Source organism: Dendrobates tinctorius, unplaced genomic scaffold, assembly GCF_039654945.1.
Source record: "Dendrobates tinctorius isolate UK_male_01 unplaced genomic scaffold, ASM3965494v1 ptg000144l, whole genome shotgun sequence".
Classification (NCBI taxonomy): Eukaryota; Metazoa; Chordata; class Amphibia; order Anura; family Dendrobatidae; genus Dendrobates; species Dendrobates tinctorius.
In genome coordinates this window covers 12,160,941-12,182,358 of record NW_027361811.1, presented here as the reverse complement: position 1 = coordinate 12,182,358, position 21,418 = coordinate 12,160,941, and the positions used below count along the sequence as shown (strand labels likewise).

At 39.7% G+C, this 21,418-nt stretch overlaps 1 protein-coding gene across 1 annotated transcript in view; it reads right to left on the bottom strand.

Moving 5' to 3' along the window:
- Positions 1–212: 212 nt before the first annotated feature.
- The window catches only part of LOC141049510 (uncharacterized), a 177,015-nt gene continuing 155,809 nt past the window's right edge, over positions 213–21,418 (bottom strand). Inside the window, exons 13-15 of the mRNA XM_073546033.1 lie at positions 19,540–19,656; positions 1,689–1,799; positions 213–380 (exon numbers count right to left, since the gene is read on the bottom strand). Of these exons, the coding sequence (XP_073402134.1) occupies positions 254–380; positions 1,689–1,799; positions 19,540–19,656 (355 nt within the window). The 3' untranslated portion in view covers positions 213–253. The remainder of the gene's footprint in view (positions 381–1,688; positions 1,800–19,539; positions 19,657–21,418) is intronic.

Genomic DNA, 21,418 nt, shown 5'->3' with positions numbered 1-21,418 from the left:
ACAAAGCATGCCAAACTACAGTATGGGTCACACCCGACAAGGAACAAACACCAGACGTGTAAAATATTCATAAAACAAATCTTTTACAGCACAATATAACTCAACATAGAACATTCTATAACTCTAGCCAGGGTACACCCTGTTACAGCTGTAGCACTGTTGTCATCATCGTTATCATTCACAGACATACGAAATAATGTCTAGTATTTCTGAAATTCCTTTATTACACATACAGTATATACAGTATTTGTCTTTATTCCCCTAGTATGTTTGCAGCTGGTATAGACAAATCATGAAAAATTTTAAATGATTTGCTGAATTTTTTAATGTTCCCAAGGTCAGGAGACAAACGGCAACCATAAAGGTGAAGTACCTTCAGCCTGAAAAACATGAAAAATAAATTCAACTAAAAAGATGCAAAAATAATTTCAGTCAAACTGACTATTTTGAAAGTTTATGATAGAACAGACAGTGTACACATAGCTGCAGTATAAAGTGATGGGGTAGGACAAGAAGGAGCCTCAAGCCATGAATCAGCGAGAAGACCGAGTTTAGACTACAAGCCCATTGTCACTGCAAGAGTATCGTGAATGGGCATCCTAGGAACACTCTTCACAATACTGCTGCAGTCTAAACCAGCTGCTGATCACCCAAAGAATGAGCACATTCTTTGCTCGTTGGGTGCAATGATGTTTTGAGTTGCACAAAAGATCATCGCTCTTGGCAGCCTATATGCACTGTATGATCATTGTTCAGTGCTCATCGTTATACACGATCTGCCCGTGTAACCAGACTATTAGATGACCACCGATCGGCAAATATTCAATAGCTGTTGGCTAAATGATTGTTTGGCTAGATATCTGTCCCAAAACCCATATACACATGCACACTTGGGTCGGACAAGTGGACATGTGTTCTTAGCAGCAAGGAGAGTAATCAACAGCCAGACACCTCTAGCAGCAGATTTTATCCCCATAAACTAAAAAATTGGGCTGTTGAAATCCTTATCTCCAATGACATTTAGGAAAGAGTGAGGAATATTCATGGCTTACATATAATTTTAGGGTCAATCTAGAAATCTACATTATGTGAGGAGTTATCAAATAGTGAAGGTCTCCTTTAAGATGACTATACAATATTTCTTCTACAGTAAATTTTTCCAAGTTTATGATATTATTACTGTACACAAGTAATGATGTATGCAATGAATATATCTGATTAGCCGCCGGCCATATGGAAGTCATTTGGTATCTTCTAATCTAAGTTAAATATTGACTTACCTCTATCTCATGTAAAACTTTTCTATTACTGTATGCGTCTAGTTTCTTACATTTGTCACGGGTTGTATACTGTACATGGTCACATATGTGGACACCGTTCAATTTTTAAAGGGAAAGGGTTGTTAATCTGCATAAACTCCAGGCACTTTGACTAATCTCATGCTGTGTGGTTTCTCCACAATTGAGGTCTGTTTAGAAAATATGCTAATTACATTTCAAAAGAAATGTATAATTTTTCTACAACTTGTTCTAGTCAAAATTTTGACTTCAATTGTGGCAAAATCACTATGAACCAAATTTTCAGTGGTGCTTTAGTAATGGTGTGGATTTCACATCTGCCCCAACATAACATATTTAATAGAAACTGGATGTCCATTTCCCCTCTGAACTCAAGCTTTATGACAGTACCTTTTACAATTTTTGCAAAGCTTTTCAATGGCGTCTGCTGTAACATCTGTGCAGAAACTGAGCTTTAAGCATTCCAGGTTGGCATAGCTATAACTGGCAAGCAAGCATACCCTGCAAGAAAAAATATCTCAACAGATCAAATTGGCATTCAATGTTTCAAACAGTTTACATTTTTTTGCAAGGTTTTATCTTTTTTAGATTGGACCTTTGTCTCTATATAGACCTATAAATATTTCCAACTTCCTATAACAAGTAGCAACAAGTTAAAAAAATGGATTAAATAGTTTCTCCTTAAAGGGAACCTGTCATGTTGTACATGCAGTCCGATCTGTGGACAGCATGGTGTAGACAAGGAGAAGCTGAGCAGAATGATATATAAGTTTGTTGGAAAAGATTCAGTATAACTTGTGTTTTTAGTGATTTACAGTTATCTCTGCATGTACAGTGTCAGGGGTATTAGGGGTATAAGTAAACCCAACTTTTATTTCCTCTTTCTGTTTCAGTTAGGAACTTGCAGCTCTCTGGCACCCCCTTACCCTCAGGTCAGTCAGGGAACTACACCTACGATAAGTGGTCGCCGTAAAGGCTGCCTTGTCGCATACTGGCTATCGGGCACTCTGCAGTTATGTCGGTGTGTATATCACCAGTCCCAGGCCAGAAATACACACATAAACCTCCAACTCATCACTGCCAGGGCTCTCCAAAACCACCAGGACGCTACGCTGCCACCAGTTCATCATTTGATACTAAAGCCTATATCGGGTCAGGAACCAACCCACAGGGTAGCGTGATTTGGCACAGAGTAGGTGTCAGTTTGATCATAGAGCAAAAAGAACGAAACTAGTAAATTTATAAGTTTACTCCAAAAAATATAGGCAGTGTTTACAGAAATACAAAAGATGTTACAAAAGGAGACAAATTACAGTATGTACAGACAGTTACAAATAAAAGGGATTAAAATAAGAAACTTACTCTATCTCATGTCCCAGGTAGGACGTGTCTATAAAGGGGAGGAGGGCCTTCCCAAGGAAAATGGTTCATCCGCAAAGCATCTTAGCTGGCTCTCCTGGCATCAGACACTTCCCCAATTGAGCGTCTTACCTTTATGCTTTTGCCCAGAACCAAGGGACTCCTCTCTTGCTGACCTCACTTGGTGGGCTGGGTTAGAGGACGTATGCCCCTTTTGAAAAGTTATTAAAACTCCTATCTTTCCATAACTTTGACTGGGGGGCTCACAGGGTGATGACAGGGGCATTACCTTTTCCCCTGCGACGTGACCATTGTTTTGAGACCAAATATGGCATGCCTGCATGTTACTGGGGGGCAAAAACTGTTTTTCCAGATTCTGATGGCCGCGCCGGCTGCAAAACGCTGCCATGCGTAGCCCTAATTCTACCGATTCTGAATATATATTTTTCCTGTCTCTACGATTATTGTGTGTTAATAAATTCGACATGGAATAGACAAAAGAAATCTTGGTTGGAAAAAAAACCGCACTTAACTGGTCAGATGCAATAAAAGTGACCAGCTGCTCTGAGGGGAGGAGGGAAGTGGATAGAGTTTCAAAGGAGCATGGAGAGGGGTGCTGCAGCTGTGAGGGGCAATAACTCATGAGGCTTGTTGCTTACAAACCAGTGGGGGAATGGCAGTAATTCAACTCTGGATGTGTACCTGGGATATCAGGAAATAACTCAAATTTTCCTGACATACAATAATACAGGAAATACTGTCAATCACTCAGTAGGACCGCCCACTGAACTTATATGCATACAAACACCAGGGATATCAATTAATAAAATGGAACTCTGTTCTATAACATGTGCAGATCAGAAACCATTTTTAACATGACAAGTTGCCATTTAAATAGAAATGTAATGCTACCAAAAATACAGAGTTGTCCACCTAGCAGATATATATATAGTGCGAGTGCATAATTGGCCTACAGGCCATAACAACCACATGTATCATACAACTATATTAACCTAGAATAGTGTTGAGCGAGTATACTCTTTGCTCGGGTTTTCCCGAGCATGCTCGGGTGTCCTCCAAGTATTTTGGCGTGCTCTGAGATTTAGTTTTTGTTGACACAGCTGCATGATTTGCGGCTGTTAGACAGCCTGAATACATGTGGGAATTCCCTAACAAACAGGCAATCCCCACATGTATCCAGGCTGTCTAGCGGCCGCAAATCATGCAGCTGCGTCGACAAAAACTAAATCTCCAAGCACGCCAAAATACTCGAAGGACACCCGAGCATGCTCGGGAAAACCAGAGCAATGAGTCATAGAATCATAGAATCGTAGAGTTGGAAGGGACCTCCTGGGCCATCTGGTCCAACCCCCTGCTCAAAGCAGGATTCGCAAAATCATCCCAGACAGATGTCTGTCCAGCCTTTGTTTGAAGACTTCTATTGAACTAGAACTCACCACCTCTCGTGGCAGCCTGTTCCACTCATTGATCACTCTAACTGTCAAAAAGTTTTTTCTAATATCTAATCTGTGTCTCCTCCCATTCAGTTTCATCCCATTGCTTCTAGTCTTTCCTTGTGCAAATGAGAATAAAGAAAATCCTTCCACAATGTGACAGCCCTTGAGATATTTGTAGACAGCTATTAAGTCTACTCTCAGTCTTCTCTTCTGCAAGCTAAACATTCTCAAATCCTGCAACCTTTCCTCATAAGACAGGGTTTGCAGACCGGTCACCATTCTGGTCGCTCTTTTCTGAACTTGCTCCAGTTTGTTGATGTCTTTTTTAAAATGTGGCGCCCAAAACTGGACACAGTATTCCAGATGAGGTCAGACCAAAGAGGAGTAGAGGGCAATAATGACTTCACGTGATCTAGACTGTATGCTTCTGTTAATACATCCTAGAATTGCATTTGCCTTTTTTGCTGCTGCATCACACTGTTGAGTCATATTCAGTCTGTGATCTCTTAGTATACCCAAGTCTTTTTCACATGTGCTGTTGCTTAGCCCTATTCCTCACATTCTGTATATGCTTTTTCATTTCTACTGCCCAGATGTAGTATTTTGCATTTTTCCCTGTTAAAAGCCATTCTGTAATTTGCTGCCCACTGCACCAGTTTATTTATATCTTTTCTAATCCTCTCTCTCTTCTCTGGTATTAGCTATCCCTCCTAGGTTTGTGTCATCAGCAAATGTAATCAGTTTACCCTCAATTCCTTCATCTAAATCGTTGATAAAGATGTTGAACAATACAGGGCCCAGGACAGAGCCCTGTGGTACCCCACTTGAGACATTCTTCCAACTGGATGTGCAGCCATTTACGACCACTCTTTGGGTCTGATCACTAAGCCAGTTATGAATCCACCTAACAGTTGCCTTGTCCATTCCATACTTAGTCATTTTTTCAATAAGGATGGTGTGAGATACTTTGTCAAATGCTTTGCTGAAGTCAAGATATACTATATCTACAGCATTTCCCTGATCCACCCAGTCAGTGATTCTGTCATAGAAAGAAATTAAGTTAGTCTGACATGACTTATTATTACAACCCATGCTGACTCTGTTTAATCACTTAATTCTTATCCAGGTACTTACATACATGTTGTTTAATAATTTGTTCAAAGATCTTTCCGGGTATAGAAGTCAAACTCACCGGCCTATAGTTGCCTGGGTCCACCTTCTTTCCCTTTTTGAAGATAGGAACAACATTTGCTCTTCTCCAATCTTCTGGGACTTCTCCTGTTCTCCAAGAATTTTCAAAGATTATGGAGAGGGGTTCAAAAATTTCTTCTGCTATCACCTTCAGTACTCTGGGGTGTAATTCATCTGGACCTGGAGACTTGAATTCATTTAGGTTAGCTAAGTGTTTCCTCACTATCTTTCTGTTTATAGATATCCGGATTCTTCTATTCCCTTAATAGGGCAGTGAAGAACAGTTGATGTTACATTTCCTTTCTGAGAGAAAACAGATGCAAAATAGGAATTTAAAAGTTCGGCCTTCTCAACATCCTGTCTTACCATTTCATCATTTTCATCCTGTAAAAATCCTAAAGCATCTTTGACTTTTCTCTTACTTTTGACATATCCCCAAAATCCTTTATTATTGCTTTTGACGTCTCTTGCAAGCCTCAATTCATTGTCAGCTTTAGATAATCTGATTTGTGCTCTGTAAGTTCTGCTGACAGCATTGTATTCTTCTTTAGATATGCCTCCCTCTTTCCATTTTATAAACATTTCTTTCTTCCTTTTTAGCATGTGCTTAAGTTCTATGTTCATCCACCCTGGTTTCCTTAAATGCTTCCTATTCTTCCCTCTTTTCGGAATTGTTAACAATTGTGCTTTGAGAATTTTATTTTTCAAGATTTCCCATCCTTCCTGGGCAAAGTATGGATCGCTACTACCAACAGGTGGCGCTGTAGAGTAAAAGTCCTCTTTCTTTCTGAAGAGGCAATTTGCATACCATCCTTCCTGGACATTTTTGTCCTTAAGGATATCCAGCCATTGGATTCTTCCAATTCTCTTTCTGAATCCCTTGAAATCTGCCTTTCTGAAATCTGACCTTGACATCTGAGTCTTCACAGGTCTTCCTCCTCTAGTTATCCAAAATTCTAAAATAGCATGGTCGCTACCTCCTAGGGTCCCAGCCACTTTTACCTCCTCAACCATTTCCTCCCTGTTTATAAGGATTAGATCCAAGGTAGCAGTTCCCCTTGTTTTCTCCCCTGCCTTTTGGAAGATAAAGTTGTCAGCAAGAGAGGATAAGAATTTCCTTGACCTGTTAGTTTTGCCTGAGAGAGATTCCCATCAAATGATCAGTATACTCGCTCATCACTAACCTAGAATTAAAAGGTTTCCCCCATCTAAAGGAGTCACTCCATAAAATAGGTAATAACTAAATGATCATTATTAGAGATTAGCATCCCGATCTCAAAAGTTCAGGGTTCGTACTGGACAGGTAATGGCCAGTGCTAAATGTTGAACACAGACTTCTTCTGGAAGTCCATTGCAATGTCCGGAGTTCAGGGGGGAGTCTGTTGCAGAGAGAGAGAGAATTTTCCGTCTCAAATGTCCAGGTTCCTATTGTCTTCAATAGGGTTTGGGTTCTGATTCCCAAATCGAACTTTAGAATAATGTTCTGGTCAGGTACCAGAATTCGAACTTCCAAGGTTCGGCTTGTCCCTAATCATTACATTTCATAACAATTAGGCTCTTAAACACACTGATGGAATGGAGTGGTAGCCGCGGATGATCGCTAATACTCTCTATTTTATGGGACTGTCAGAGCTGCCAAGTACACTCAAATATACAAGAATAAAACATGGCATGCATATGTGATAACTACTCCAATGATGGGATCACCTGCAATTGGCTGGGTAGGTGATAATATCTTCAAATTAGAATATTGCTCTAAAGGGATCCTCACAGCTATCATAGAATCATAGAATGAAAGAGTTAGAAGGAACCTCCTGGGTCATCTGGTCCAACCCTCTGCTCAAAGCAGGATTCACTATATTATCCCAGACAGATGTCTGTCCAGCCTCTGTTTGAAGACTTCCATTGAATGAGAAATCACACCACCTCTCGAAGCAGCCTGTTCCACTCATTGATCACCCTCACTATCAAAAAGTTTTTTCTAATATCTACTCTGTGTCTCTTCCCATTCAGTTTCATCCCATTGCTTCTAGTTTTTCCTTGTGCAAATGAGAATAATGATGACCCCTCTACACTGTGACAGTCCTTGAGATATTTGTGGACAGCTATTAAGTCTCCTCTCAGTCTTCTCTTTTGCAAGCCAAACATTCCCAAATCCTGTAACCTTTCCTCATAGGACATGGTTTGCAGACAGGTCACCATTCTGGTCGCTCTTCTCTCAACTTGATCCAGTTTGTTGATGTTTTTTTTTTAAAATGTGGTGCCCAAAACTCGACACAGTATTCCAGATGAGGTCTGACCAAAGAGGAGTAGAGGGCAATAATGACTTCACGTGATCTAGACTGTATGCTTCTGTTAATACATCCTAGAATTGCATTTGCCTTTTTTGCTGCTGCATCACACTGTTGACTCATGTTCAGTCTGTCATCTATTAGTATACCCAAGTCTTTTTCACATGTGCTGTTGCTTAGTCCTATTCCTTCCATTTTGTATATGCTTTTCTCATTTTTTTGCTCAGATGTAGTACTTTGTACTGTTAGTTGCTGCCCACTTGCTCCAGTTTATTTATATCTTTTTGAATCCTCTCTCTCTTCTCTAGTATTAGCTATCCTTCCTAGCTTTGTGTCATCAGCAAATTTAATCAGTTTACCCTCAATTCCTTCATCTAAATCATTGATAAAGATATTGAACAATATAGGGCCCAGGACAGAGCCCTGTGGTACACCACTTGAGACATTCATGCAATTGGATGTGCAGCCATTTACGACCACTCTTTGGATCCAATCACTAAGTCAGTTATGAATCCACCTAACTCTGTTGCCTTGTCTATTCCATACTTAGACATTTTTTTAATAAGGATGGTGTGAGATACTTTGTCAAATGCTTTGCTGAAGTCAAGATATACTATATCTACCGCATTACCCTGATCCACCCAGTCAGTGATTCTTTCATAGAAGGAAATCAAGTTAGTCTGACATGACTTATTAGTTACAAACCCATGCTGACTCTGGTTAATCACTTCATTCTTATCCAGGTACTTACATACAGTGGGGAAAAAAAGTATTTAGTCAGCCAATTGTGCAAGTTATCCTACTTAAAAAGATGAGAGAGGCCTGTAATTGACATCATAGGTAGACCACAACTATGAGAGTCAAAATGAGAAAACAAATCCAGAAAATCACCTTGTCTGATTTGTCAAGATTTATTTTGCAAATTATGGTGGAAAATAAGTATTTGGTCATGTAAAAACATGCAAGATTTGTGGCTCTCACAGACCTGTAACTTCTTCTTTAAAAGGCTCCTCTGTCCTCCACTCACTACCTGTAGTAATGATACCAGTTTCAACTTGTTATCAATATAAAAGACACCTGTCCACAACCAACAAAATTGTAGCCCTGCACCAGGCTGGGAAAACTGAATCAGCAATAGGCAAGCAGCTTGGTGTGATGAAATCAACTGTGGGAGCAATAATAAGAAAATGGAAGACATACAAGATCACTGATAACCTCCCTCGATCTGGGGCTCCACGCAAGATCTCACCCTGTGTAGTCAAAATGATCACAAGAACGGTGAGCAAAAATCCCAGAACCACATGGGGGACCGAGTGAATGACCTGTATAGAACTGGGACCATTGTAACAAAGGCTACCATCAGTAACACACTACGCCACCAGGGACTCAGATCCTGCAGTGCCAGACGTGTCCCCCTGCTTAAGTCAGTACATGTCTGGTCCCACTTGAAGTTTTATAGAGAGCATTTGGATTATCCAGAAGAATATTGGGAGAATGTCATATGGTCTGATGAAACCAAAGTAGAACTGTTTGGTAGAAACAAAACTCGTCATGTTTGGAGGAGAGAGAATGCTGAGTTGCATCCAAAGAATACCATGCCTACTGTGAAGCATGGGGGTTGCATCCAAAGAATACCATGCCTACTGTGAAGCATGGGGGTGGCAACATCATGCTTTGGGGCTGCTTCCCTGCAATGGGACCTGGATGACTGATCCGTGTACATGAATGAGTGGGGCCATGTATCATGAGATTTTGAGTGCAAACTTCCTTCCTTCAGCATGGTCATTGAAGATGAAACATGGATGGGTCTTTTAGTATGATAATGATCCCAAACACACTGCCAGGGCAATGATGGAGTGGCTTCCTAAGAAGCATATGAAGGTCCTGGAGAGGCTGGTTCTCAGTGGCATCTCCCCACTCCATTCCCTTTTGATAACAGGTTTCTCCCTATGTATGTGTATAGCGAGAAATTTGTCAGTCAAAGAAAGTGGGGCAAGGAGAAACTGCAGGAGACCTACTTAATGGCTGCACCTGGATTCACGCTGGTTTGGGAGCCCTGATTAGCTGTCAGGTTTCCTTTAAGTCTATCTGCAGCAATATAAGTGGTGCAATTAGTTTAATTCAGATTTCTAATACCACGAGAGCTCATGTCCTATCTATTTATCCAATATGGTTATATATTCCATTATGGGCATTGTTCTCTTTAGTTGTATATATGTTATGGGCTTCAAGAGCTGCCCTGGTCAGGTCTAGAACCATAGTAATAACAGGCTGTGCACTGAGAAGATGCATTGTAAAATGTAATTTGTATAAATATGTATAGTACAGTGTACACGGTAAAGGTGCACCCTCCGTAATTATTTCTACAATGTTGGCGAGCCCAAAGACATCTGTTGCCATAGAAGCTCATTGACCGGCCAGAAACTCAGTATTCTGCAGATCATGAAGGATAATTGAAAAGATTCTGAACAGCACTTAGGTTCTCTTCTTATGTCTGTACTTTAATTAGTCCTCTCTAAAAATATAAAGCGAACATCCTCATTATGCTGTTCTGTTAGCCCAGAATGTATTGACGCACATCTTCTGTGTATACAGGTAAGACATGAGTATTCTTCCCGGTAATAATCAAGTCCAAGGCTAATTAGCAGCAAAACCAATTTTGTCATTAAATGGAAGCATCAGAAAATGACAAATTGTTTAAGTCAGGCTTTTCTTTTACATGTATTTAAAAAAATGGCAATGTTTTTATCTATATTTTTTAAAAAATGGTAATCTTGCAATTTTTACAGTAGCCAGTGAGGTTTTTTTACACTTATATTTCCTGTTATTTCACGAAGAGATTACAGCAAGGCCACGTATTATGAGAGGCAGGGTTACAACGACAGATAACACTGCAGAATACAGCTGATAACACAGGATTCACTATTCACAATAGGTGATATCACACCTGACCCTACTCTCAATCCCTCCACTATGACCTTTGCACAGGATTATTAGAAGCTTCAATACAATAGATGTCAGGATCTGGCCATTGTGGCAATGCACATGTGTTGTTTCCTGAAACAACAGGAGTCTACAAAAGTTCTACTACCCAGCATGAAATTTTTTTTTACAGATTGTGATACAGAGAAAAAAAAGTTTGACAAAATGTAATAAAAAATGCAAAAAAAATCCTGATGTAAACAATATGTCATTCTTGACCCCTTTAAAAAGAAGACGACAAAGTACAATGTTTCCCCATAATTATGAATGTAAAATGTAACTGCCCGAAAAAATGATGCAAAAAAACTGTAAACACACCATGAAATATACATGTACATGAGGGTGCACTGTACAGCTGACTGCAGCATTACATGTGTACAGTGTAAAATTTAAAAAAAAAAACAGAGCTCCCAGCATGAGGGAAAGAGGCAAATCGATCTAATGAGGGCAGATAAATTAAAAGTAAAATATAAAAATATAAACTTTTTATTTAAAAATACTGAGGTTTTGGCTGCGTCCAGCCTTCTTCAGGTACATAAGAAATTAACACATAATTAGCTCTTATATACTCTTCGCAAGGAATGGCTGGAGTTAAACATTGACAATTAAAAAAAGATGTGTAATACATTGCAAAAAGAGCTTCATAATTCTCCCAATAGAAAGGTCTACAAATGTGACTAGAGACAGTGCACATATATAACTGCGATAAAGGAGAGAGGAAAAAAATGCATAAAATTGAAAAGAAAAAAAAAAATAATATTAATTGATAAATAATAATTAAAATAAAAAAATAAATTAAATTAAAAACAAAAGAAAAAAAAACAACAGTGGCTAATGGGGCATATAATGTGTGGTCTATATACTATATTCTATAAAACATACTGTGACTACCAACACAAAACCATCAAATGCAAAAAACTATCATAATGTTGTTGATTGAGAAAAAGAATCAAAGGGCTCCAAAAAGACAAAAAGAATGATCATTTGATATGAACTAAGATGTAGGCGCATTGAGTTCCCCTGCATTTTTGATAACCAGTGAGGTAAAACTAACAGCTGCGGGCTGCAACCCTCAGCTGTCAGCAATGCTGATTATCAAGACTAGAGGGATCCCCATGCTGTTTTTTTAATTATTTAAATAAATAATTTAAAAACAATGGCATGGGGTCCCAACCATTTTTGACAATCATCCAAGCTAAAGCAGACAGATGTTGGCTGGTATTCTCAGGCAGATGAGGGGCCATGGATATTGGCCCCTCCAACCTAAAAATAGCAGCCTGCAACCTCCCAGAAAAGGCGCTTCTATTAGATGCACCAATTATGGAGCTTTGCCTGTCTCTTCCCACTTGCCCTGTGGTGGTGGCAAGTGGGGTTCATATTTGTTGGGTTGATGTCACCTTTGTATTGCCCGGGGACATCAAGCCCACGGCTGAGTAATGGAGAGGCATCTATAAGACATCTATCCATTACTAATCCTATAGTTGTATTGTAAAAAAAACACAGAGCCAGAATAAAATCTTTTATTTGAAATAAAAAAACACACTTTTACGCCTAATTCCACTGAAGCTATGGTCTCCTGGAAAAAAGCAAATTTAAAAAAACATAATCCTCACCTGTCCGTCGTTCTGTCCCACTCTGTAATCCATGTCTGGGGATAAATAGTTTTCAACCTGGAAGGTAGCCATGATGCCGCCATCCAGGCTAAGAACCATTAGGGAATGGGCTGTTGCGTGCTAAAACTCAGTGGGTCACTGAAAATGCGTTCCCAGCCATGCCAATGAACTGCAGTGACCTACCTCCATTGAGATCACTGCTACCACAGTGAGAAAAAGTTTCATAGTGCAGCGCTGAGCTCAGAGAGTTCACCAGGAGAAATGAGAAATTTCTCCCAGTGAACGGCGTGGAGACCCCTCTATTCTTGAAAACCAACCTTGCTAACGATGATGGCTGAGGGTTGCAGCCCACAGCTGTCAGTTTTGCCTGGCTGGTTATCAAAAATACAGAGGAACCCACACCGTTTTTTTATTATTATTTATTTAGAGCGCAGGTGCTGGCTGATGAATACTCCCATCAGCCGCACCTGCTCTCGCTGTTATTAGCGGTAGCAGGCAGAGGGTGATGAGCGTAGTAGTCCCAGATTCATCAGCCGATGCCAGTGACCAGAGGCAAACTTTTTGCCTCCGAACACAGGTGCGGGCTCACACTGTCGTTGCCATGGGCAGGGCCGCCATGAGGGCATTACTGCCCTTACGGCAACAGTTAACAGCCGCCAGCCAATCACAGGCCAGCAGCTGATGTCAGCGCACCTGTCGCCGATGTATAACATCATTGTTATACGCCAGAATGATGGTGTGCGCCTCAGCTGAATCATAGTGGAGAACACCGCTGGACATCGGCCAGGTAAGAAGAAACTTTTTTTTTTGTAAAGCTGCGGTATGGGGTTGCACTATACTACTATAGCGCTGCATTATACCGCTATGGAGGTGCATTATACCACTACGGGGGGGCTTTATACTATATATGACTGGGCTGCATTGTACTATATATGACTGGGGGTGCATTATACTGCTATGGGGGTGCATTATACTATAATTGGGGTGCATTATACTATATATGACTATTGGGTAATTTATACTACTATGGGGGTACATCATACTGATATATATGACTATGGGGTGCATTATAGTATTATATATGACTATGGGATGCAGTATACTATTATGCATGACTATGGGGACAATATGGAGAAACATGAGGGAAGTATGGAGAGACATGAGGCAGAATGGGAGGACATGTGGGCTCCAAAATGTGGGATATTATTACTGAAGGGGCTAATTAAAGGATATTATTTTTGAGGATACTGTATTCAGTGTGGGGGATGAGAGGTCCTGTTACTATGCAGGGTGACACAATCGCTTTTTTCTTTATCTGGAGTAGTGTAGATGTTGGGGAAAAATTGGGGAATGTGCTCTAGCTGACTGTGCTATTTTTCTGCAGAGATGAGTCCTGGCAGGAAGAAGTGATGGCAAAGATGAAGGGCTTCAACTAGAGACGTCACTGGTACACTTACACTATATACTGTATACTATATACAGAGCTCCTGTGTATAAAGTCACTGGTGATCCCTGTATTACCTGTACACTGACACTATATACAGAGCTCCTGAGTATAATGTTACTGGTGATCACTGTATATTACCTGTACACTGACACTATATACAGAGCTCCAGTGTATATCACTGGTGATCACTGTATTGTGCACACTGACACGAAACACTGTGTACTATATACAAAGCTCCTGTGTATAACGGCGCTTATGGTAAAATTAGTATTTTTTATTTATTAATGATCAGTATTGTAGTATTCTGTCACTATGTGGTTGTAATATGTGGTCCGGCCATGGTGTGGCCGTATTTTTCCCTTGCATGTGGTATTATTTGGTCACTATGTGGTAGCAATATGTGGTCTGGTCATGGTGTAGCGGTATTATTCTTTGCATGTAGTATTATTCAGTCACTATGTAGTGGTAATATGTGGTCCGGCCATGGTGTGACAATATTTGTCCCTTGCATGTGGTGTTACAGTTCATTTTAAAAATTGTATGTGACACATTCCCTTATAGAAACATTAATTAAATATATACGGTACCTAAAAAGAATATTGCAAAAAATCCAGAAAGCAGGAACAGCACACTGGTTTTTCAGGGTTAAATGAGAGCTGTTTATTTAGCCCATAAGTGCAACGTTTCGGTTCAAGTGGCGAACCTTTTTCACTGCTTGAACTTATGGGTTATTCAGTGACATGACAAGAATCTGCATAACTAATCATATGCTAAATTGTTGCAAGTCAAAGTTCTGTATGAGATAGCCAAAATGATTATAAAATAATTGTGATTTTAATTCTCTTGTGCCACAGGTTGTCGATCTCTTCATTAGCGAGACCTGTCCAGTCCCACGCATTATTAAGATGACATTAAATGAACAACACTTTTTTTCAATGCTTATCACTAGAGATGGGTGGACCCCTGGATGTTCAGCTCCAGCGGGTTCAGCCGAACAGTTAAAAAAAGTTTAGGTTCAGGTACCAGAACAGTACCCAAACCTGAACCCACCAGACCCCATTCACTTGAATGGAGAGCCCAAACATCCAGTGTTTGTCACGCTGTCATGTGCATGACTGCGTGGCAAACATTGCCTCTAATACAGTTGTGGCCAAAAGTATTGACACCCCTGCAATTTTGTCAGATAATACTCAGTTTCTTCTTGAAAATGATTGCAAACACAAATTCTTTGGTATTATTATCTTCGTTTAATTTGTCTTAAATGAAAAAAACACAAAAGAGAATGAAGCAAAACATTGATCATTTCACACAAAACTCCAAAAATGGGCCAGACAAAAGTATTGGCACCCTCAGCCTAATACTTGGTTGCACAACCTTTAGCCAAAATAATTGCGACTCATGGCTTATATGTGGGTTATGTATACTATTCACACCACTTAAGTCTCTCTTGTTGATACTTTCTACATTTTTTTATAATCTCACTACCAATACCCTGCCTCCTATACAATTTGATATCCTCCCAGCACTTTACAAGTACTCTAACAACTGGTGTCTATATTGATGTTAGTATTAACCCTATTATTTGTTTACCTCAACTGTGCTGGATTCTTTGCTCATAGCATTATATATTCCACATTGGCAGAATTCTTTCGGTACTATTATCTACACCTAATATAAAGTACGCATTGTCTTTACCTGTGATCCCTGACCTATTTATTATCTTTTATCATGTTTTGTATTTGATGTATGCAAGTGCTGGCACTTCTCTTCAGTACTGCCACCATTTACCATGTCAGTTATATAAACGCATTTTATCCTCACTAGTACGTTTTCAAAATGACTTTTTTTGGTCCTATATTCGGTGTTTTCATTTTGGTTTTCTTTACTCTATCCGAATGGTCTGCCATTTATTGTTCAAACAAATATATCACTATCTTATCACTACATCTATCATTAGTCCTCAGCTGATACTGTGTATATGAATTGTTTCGTTTAGCATGTACTCTTTTGCGATAAACACGACAGTGGAGGTGGCTCGTATACTTCATAATGGTGAGATCACAGACGTCCATGCAAGCACTATGTGACACACGTTACACAAGTCAAGTTTGGAATGGTGGCCTGAAAAAAGGTGAAGAAACCCTAACTTCAGTAACGCCTGAAGAAGCGTCAGCTCAAGTTTGGAAAAAAGTATGAAAAGTGTACAGTAGAATATTGGAAAAGTCTAATTTGGAGCAATGAGACAAAAGTCAATTGAGTAGCCTCTGATGGATGCAAATGGTTCTGGAAGAAACAAGGGAAAAAGGGGCTAATGGATCAAGAAATTGAAGGAACTTTCAAGCTCGGTGGAGGAAGCCTGATATGGGGTTGTTTCACAGCCAAAGGGGATGGATACTTCACCAAGATAGATGGTAGTCTCAACTCTGAGCTGTATCCTACAAGACGAGTTACTTCATACTCTCGAGTACTATGGATATGAAAAGGACGACATAGTGTTGTAGCAGGACAATGACCCAAAGCATACATCAAGATTGGTGAAGAAATGGTTCAATGAAGCAAACATGCTGAATTGCCCCCCCCCCCCCCGTCCACAGATCTCAATCAAATAGAAAACTTGTCGGTAGAATTGAAGAAAAATCTCTATACATACTGTGAGACAGTGACTTCTGTTACAGCTAGGAGGCGCTGTGTGTTCTCCCTAGAATACGCACAGAGGCATATTGAGGCTATGAGGATGCATTGCGGTCACAGGCATAGCTGGGATTGCAATGAGGAAGCAGTAAGCGATGTCACAGGTAGGGGTCACTGTATGTTCTCCCCAAGATGTGCATGGAGGCGTATGAAGGTCATAGGTGCCATAGGTGTGCATAGCAGTCACAGGCGTAGCTGTGACTGCAATGCAGACTGATAATAAAGGTAAGTGTTAGTCTTGGACATGTTAGTGTCCAAGACAGAGGTAGGGAAAACCTGCTCTGGACGTTGTGTATGAAACAGGTTGCAGTATGATAGTAGTTTGTTGCAGTCTGTTCCATTCTAGACCCAGGTTTTCCATGTGGCTGAAAGCCACAGGTATCTGTGATAAAAACCCTGCAGGAAAGGGTTAGGGAGATCTGAGGAGTTCTGAGTGAGTCTCAGGTGTGTCAGGGCCAGAGTGAGTTGGTGCTTGTTACAGTGAAGAGCAGTTGGTGTGCAGAGCACAGGATAGAGTGGAGCCAAAAGGCCTGGCACCGACAGCGCACACAGTGATGCAAGTCGTCGACGGTAACTGGTCTCGGATGTGGACAGTCCTGTGCCCAGAGGTGAACCGGAGTAGTGCCCGAAAGAGGACTGGCGTGTAACAATTGCAAAACAGGTGGATATGGTGCCTGACTGCGATCCGGAGGATATCCTGGACTGTGTACGAATGTGAGTAGAGACTGTGATACAAGAGGTGCAGGACACCCACGGGAAGTAGTCAGAGGAGGACTAGCGTGTGTAGTGACTGCAATCTAAAGGATGCTGTGTACTATTGAGTGCTATGAACTGGTGTGAAATGAACACTGATAATATGCACTGAAGTTATATTCACTTGTGTGAATTGGACTTTAATGCTGTGAGGAAACACATTAAAGGGACTCTTGTGTCTGAACTTTGTGGGTCACTGCCTCTTCACTGCGTACGGTGCTACCGCTGCCTTGCAATACCCAAGAAGTGAGTCAACCAGTATGCATCAACTTTGGGAACGTGTAGAAGAGACCTGGGATCACATTTCATTTGAGACATGCTTGAATCAGATCAAGAGCATGCCCAGAAAGATTAAGGCAGTGTCGAAAGCCAAATATGGATTTTCAAAATGCTAACAAAATAATAAAAATTAAAATGTAGATTTTTAGGAGCAAAACAGTAACAATGCAATGACATGACAAGAATCGGCATAACTAATCATATGCAAAATAGTAGCAAATCAAATTTATATAGGATTGTCTATAACATGATGGTAGTCTCACATTCAAAGCAGTAGTGGATGGTGAGATATATAGCCTGAAAGTCATAAGTTCAAAACATTGTTACTCTTTTGCTTTTAAGTATTTTTCAAATGGTTTGATTTCCTTTATTGTAAGAAGTAATGAAATTGAGTTTCCATCGGTTATTCATCTGATCCACATTGGTGCTATTGATCTCTAATTTTGATATTTTTAGAGGGATTAGAAATACATTTTTTTTAGTTAGACTGCTATTTCTAGTATTTTTAATTGGACATCTCTTCTCAAAAAAACTTTTAAATTATATTTTTGATTAGCTCATGTAATTCTGACAAAATTGACTCAGAGGGATATTTATTTTTCAGTTAGGGAAATGTGCACTATAAAAATCCAGATATCCATTAACATCTACAGATTTGAAGTTTGGTCATAATTACCTTATTTTTATGTGATAACTCTAAATCCAAAACAATTTTATCCACATAGATATTTGCAGTAAAACGTATTCAGCATTAATTTTTGTTCAATATCTCAACAAAGTGGGAGGCCTCTGAAGGGGTGCCAAGCCAAAATATTAAAAGGTCATCGATATTACTACTATAATATATTATATGTTATCAATTACGTTATTGTTTATTATTATTATTATTATTATTATTATTATTATTATTATGTACAATTTGACTATTATATCCTCGGATGCAATAGGTGATAGGGACTCACATCGCCCCGTAAAGAGATTTGCATAACTAGGGGTGTCCTGAGTCCCCATCACTGTAACATGTTGTTGCAAATACAGTTTTTCTTGAAAGGAAAATAAATTGTGCTTGCGTATGAATTCTAAACCATTTAACAAGAGTTGTCTATTTGTATTTGACATTACCATCAGATGTCAGGTAATAGGCTACAGCTTCCAAACCCAATTAATGATTGATAATTAAAAAATGGTTTATATGTCTAGTGTAATAAATAAAAAAAATCTCTTCCCATTACATTGTATGTAAAATTATATGGGTTGCATTATACTGTATGGAGCATTATATGGGCCCATTATGTATTCTGTATGGTGCATTATTTGAAGCTCATTATATACTATATGGAGCAATATATAGGACCTATTAGGGCATGCGCACACAATGAGGATTTTGCTGCGGATCCACAGCGGATTTGCCTCTGCGGATCCGCTGCAGATCCGCAGTGCACATGCTGCGGATTTTTCCGCGTGGATTTGCTGCGGTTTTAAATCTGCAGCATGTCAATTCTTTCTGCGGATTCCGCAGCGGTTTGACACGTGTTCCATTGTCCAGGTGTCAAACCGCAAGGGAAAGCCGCTGGCAAATACGCAGGTAAACCGCAGGTCACTTTACCTGCGGTTTTACCTGCAAATCTGCACGGAAAAATTTGCAGCTCAATCCGCACTGTGTGTACTAACCATTATACTGTATGGAGCATCATATGGGGTCCATTATACTGTCTGGAGCACTATGTGGGGCACATTATGCTGTATGGAGCAATATATGTAGCACATTATATTGTATGCAGCATTAAATGGGGCCCTTTATACTGTGTGGAGCATTATATGGGGCCCATTATACTGTATTGAGCATTAAATGGGGCCCATTATACTGTATGGAGCACCATATGGGGCTGTTATTCTGTATGGAGAAATATATGGGGCCCATTATACTGTATATAGAATTATATGGGGCCCATTACACTCTATGGAACATTATATGGGGCCCATAATGCTGTATGGAAAATTTTATGGGGCCATTATAATGTATGGAGAATTATATGGGACCATTATATTGTATTATATGGGGCCCATTATACTATGTGTAGAATTATATGGGGCCCATTGCACTCTATGGATCCCTTTATCCACAGCATGCACAGGTAGTACTCCTGTGCAAATTATAACCAGGTATAATAAACTCACCCTCGTTTTCCCGTGCTGGTTGAGCTGAGATCCAAATATCGGAGTTGTTGACAGCTTCTTGCTAATGCTTGAATCCCAATATCTGAAACTTTCTTACATCCACTTAAATCAAGATACCTGAATGGAAATATGTCAGTTGAGTAAAAGTATAGTAGTTAAAAAACACATTTGAGGTGGCTTTGGAGACAATCATTTCTTGGTAAAGGCACGTTTCTGTCTCTCAAATAACAAATATTAAGAAATTAGATTTTTTTTGTAATCTTACAGCTGCCATGCACTACCACCATTTCTGTTGTAAATCAAGCCAGTCTGTCAGCTGAACACGGCCATGACCATTCCGTTGAAGCTATGCCCACTTTTCAAAGAAATGGCAGAGCTGGCTTAGACTGACATAAAACCATTAGAAGATCCTCAACTTTTGAGCAACTATGAGTTACCTAAAATGTCACTGTGGTTTGAGACCAAACAGAATTCTGGCTCAAACTGCTGAATTGGGGTCAACAGTATGTGTTCTTTTATGAACACTGTTACATTGGAGTATTATAATAGTGATTGTCTTTATTCCTGGACTGTGTTCTAAGTTCATTACTGTATTTCACTGTATAGGTTATGTTTTTTTGGTGGTCACAAATTATTGTTTCTTTAGTTATGTCATATGTTACCATGTAGATGTTACAACAGCTTATGCTTTTATTCCTATACCGTGTCACAAAAGTTAAACCTTTATTCCCAGGCTGTGCTCTTTATTAATGACTAGCTGAAGAGCCCGGCGTTATCTGGGCATAGTAACTAACTGTGGTTAGTTATAACAAATTATGATGATTACCGTATATTGCACATAAATTGTTGCTGTATGTCATCTCCACCTGTATATAGTATATACCTGTATGTCATCTCCTCCTGTATATAGTATATACCTGTATGTCATCTCCTCTGTATATAGTATATACTTGTATGTCATCTCATCTGTATATAGTGTATACCTGTGTGTTATCTCTTCTTGTATATAGTATATACCTGTATGTCATCTCCTCCTGTATATAGTATATACCTGTGTCTCATCTCCCCCTGTATATAGTATATACCTGTATGTCATCACCTCCTGTATATACCTGTATGTCATCTCCTCTGTATATAGTGTATACCTGTATATCATCTCCTTCTGTATATAGTGTATACCTGTGTGTCATCTCCTCCTGTATATAGTATACACCTGTATGTCATCTCCTCCTGTATATAGTGTATACCTGTATGTCATCTCCCCCTGTACATAGTATATACCTGTATGTCATCTCCAGGTTCTCTCCCATCTGTACATGGTGGAGGCACTGTATCCCCGCAGCACAGAGCATTTCAGTGCGGTGGCTCCACCCCCTGAGTGTAATACCATTTAATTAGAAATTGTAAAGAAGGACTAATTTAGAGTGGCATTAGTTGTATCCATATAAATAAGTTTAAAGTGAACCAGGTATTGTCAGGTTGGCACTGTTACACCATTTAGAATGATACCTGGGTTGGAGAAATCCACCTTGTGTTTTTTTTTTAATCTGTGTTTGAATTTTTAAGTTAATGAGATGCTTCTTGCCAGACAAAGAGAAGTTCCTGATTCTGGGCTCCCCCTGCAGTCTGTGTCAGAGGGTGGTCTGTGTCGGCACGGTAATAAATTGTGTTATTTCCAGCTTTACAGAAAGACGATAACACCAAAGGAATGATAAGAATAATAGGCCTCAGTTACCACAACTGTCTACTAGGAAAACTGTGGCTCATAGCAACCAATCACAGCTCAGCTTTCATCTTTTAAACAGCTCTAATGAAATGAAAGATGCTTAGTGAATGCTTACTATGGGCAGCACAGGCAGTGTAACCTGTTGTGATCAAG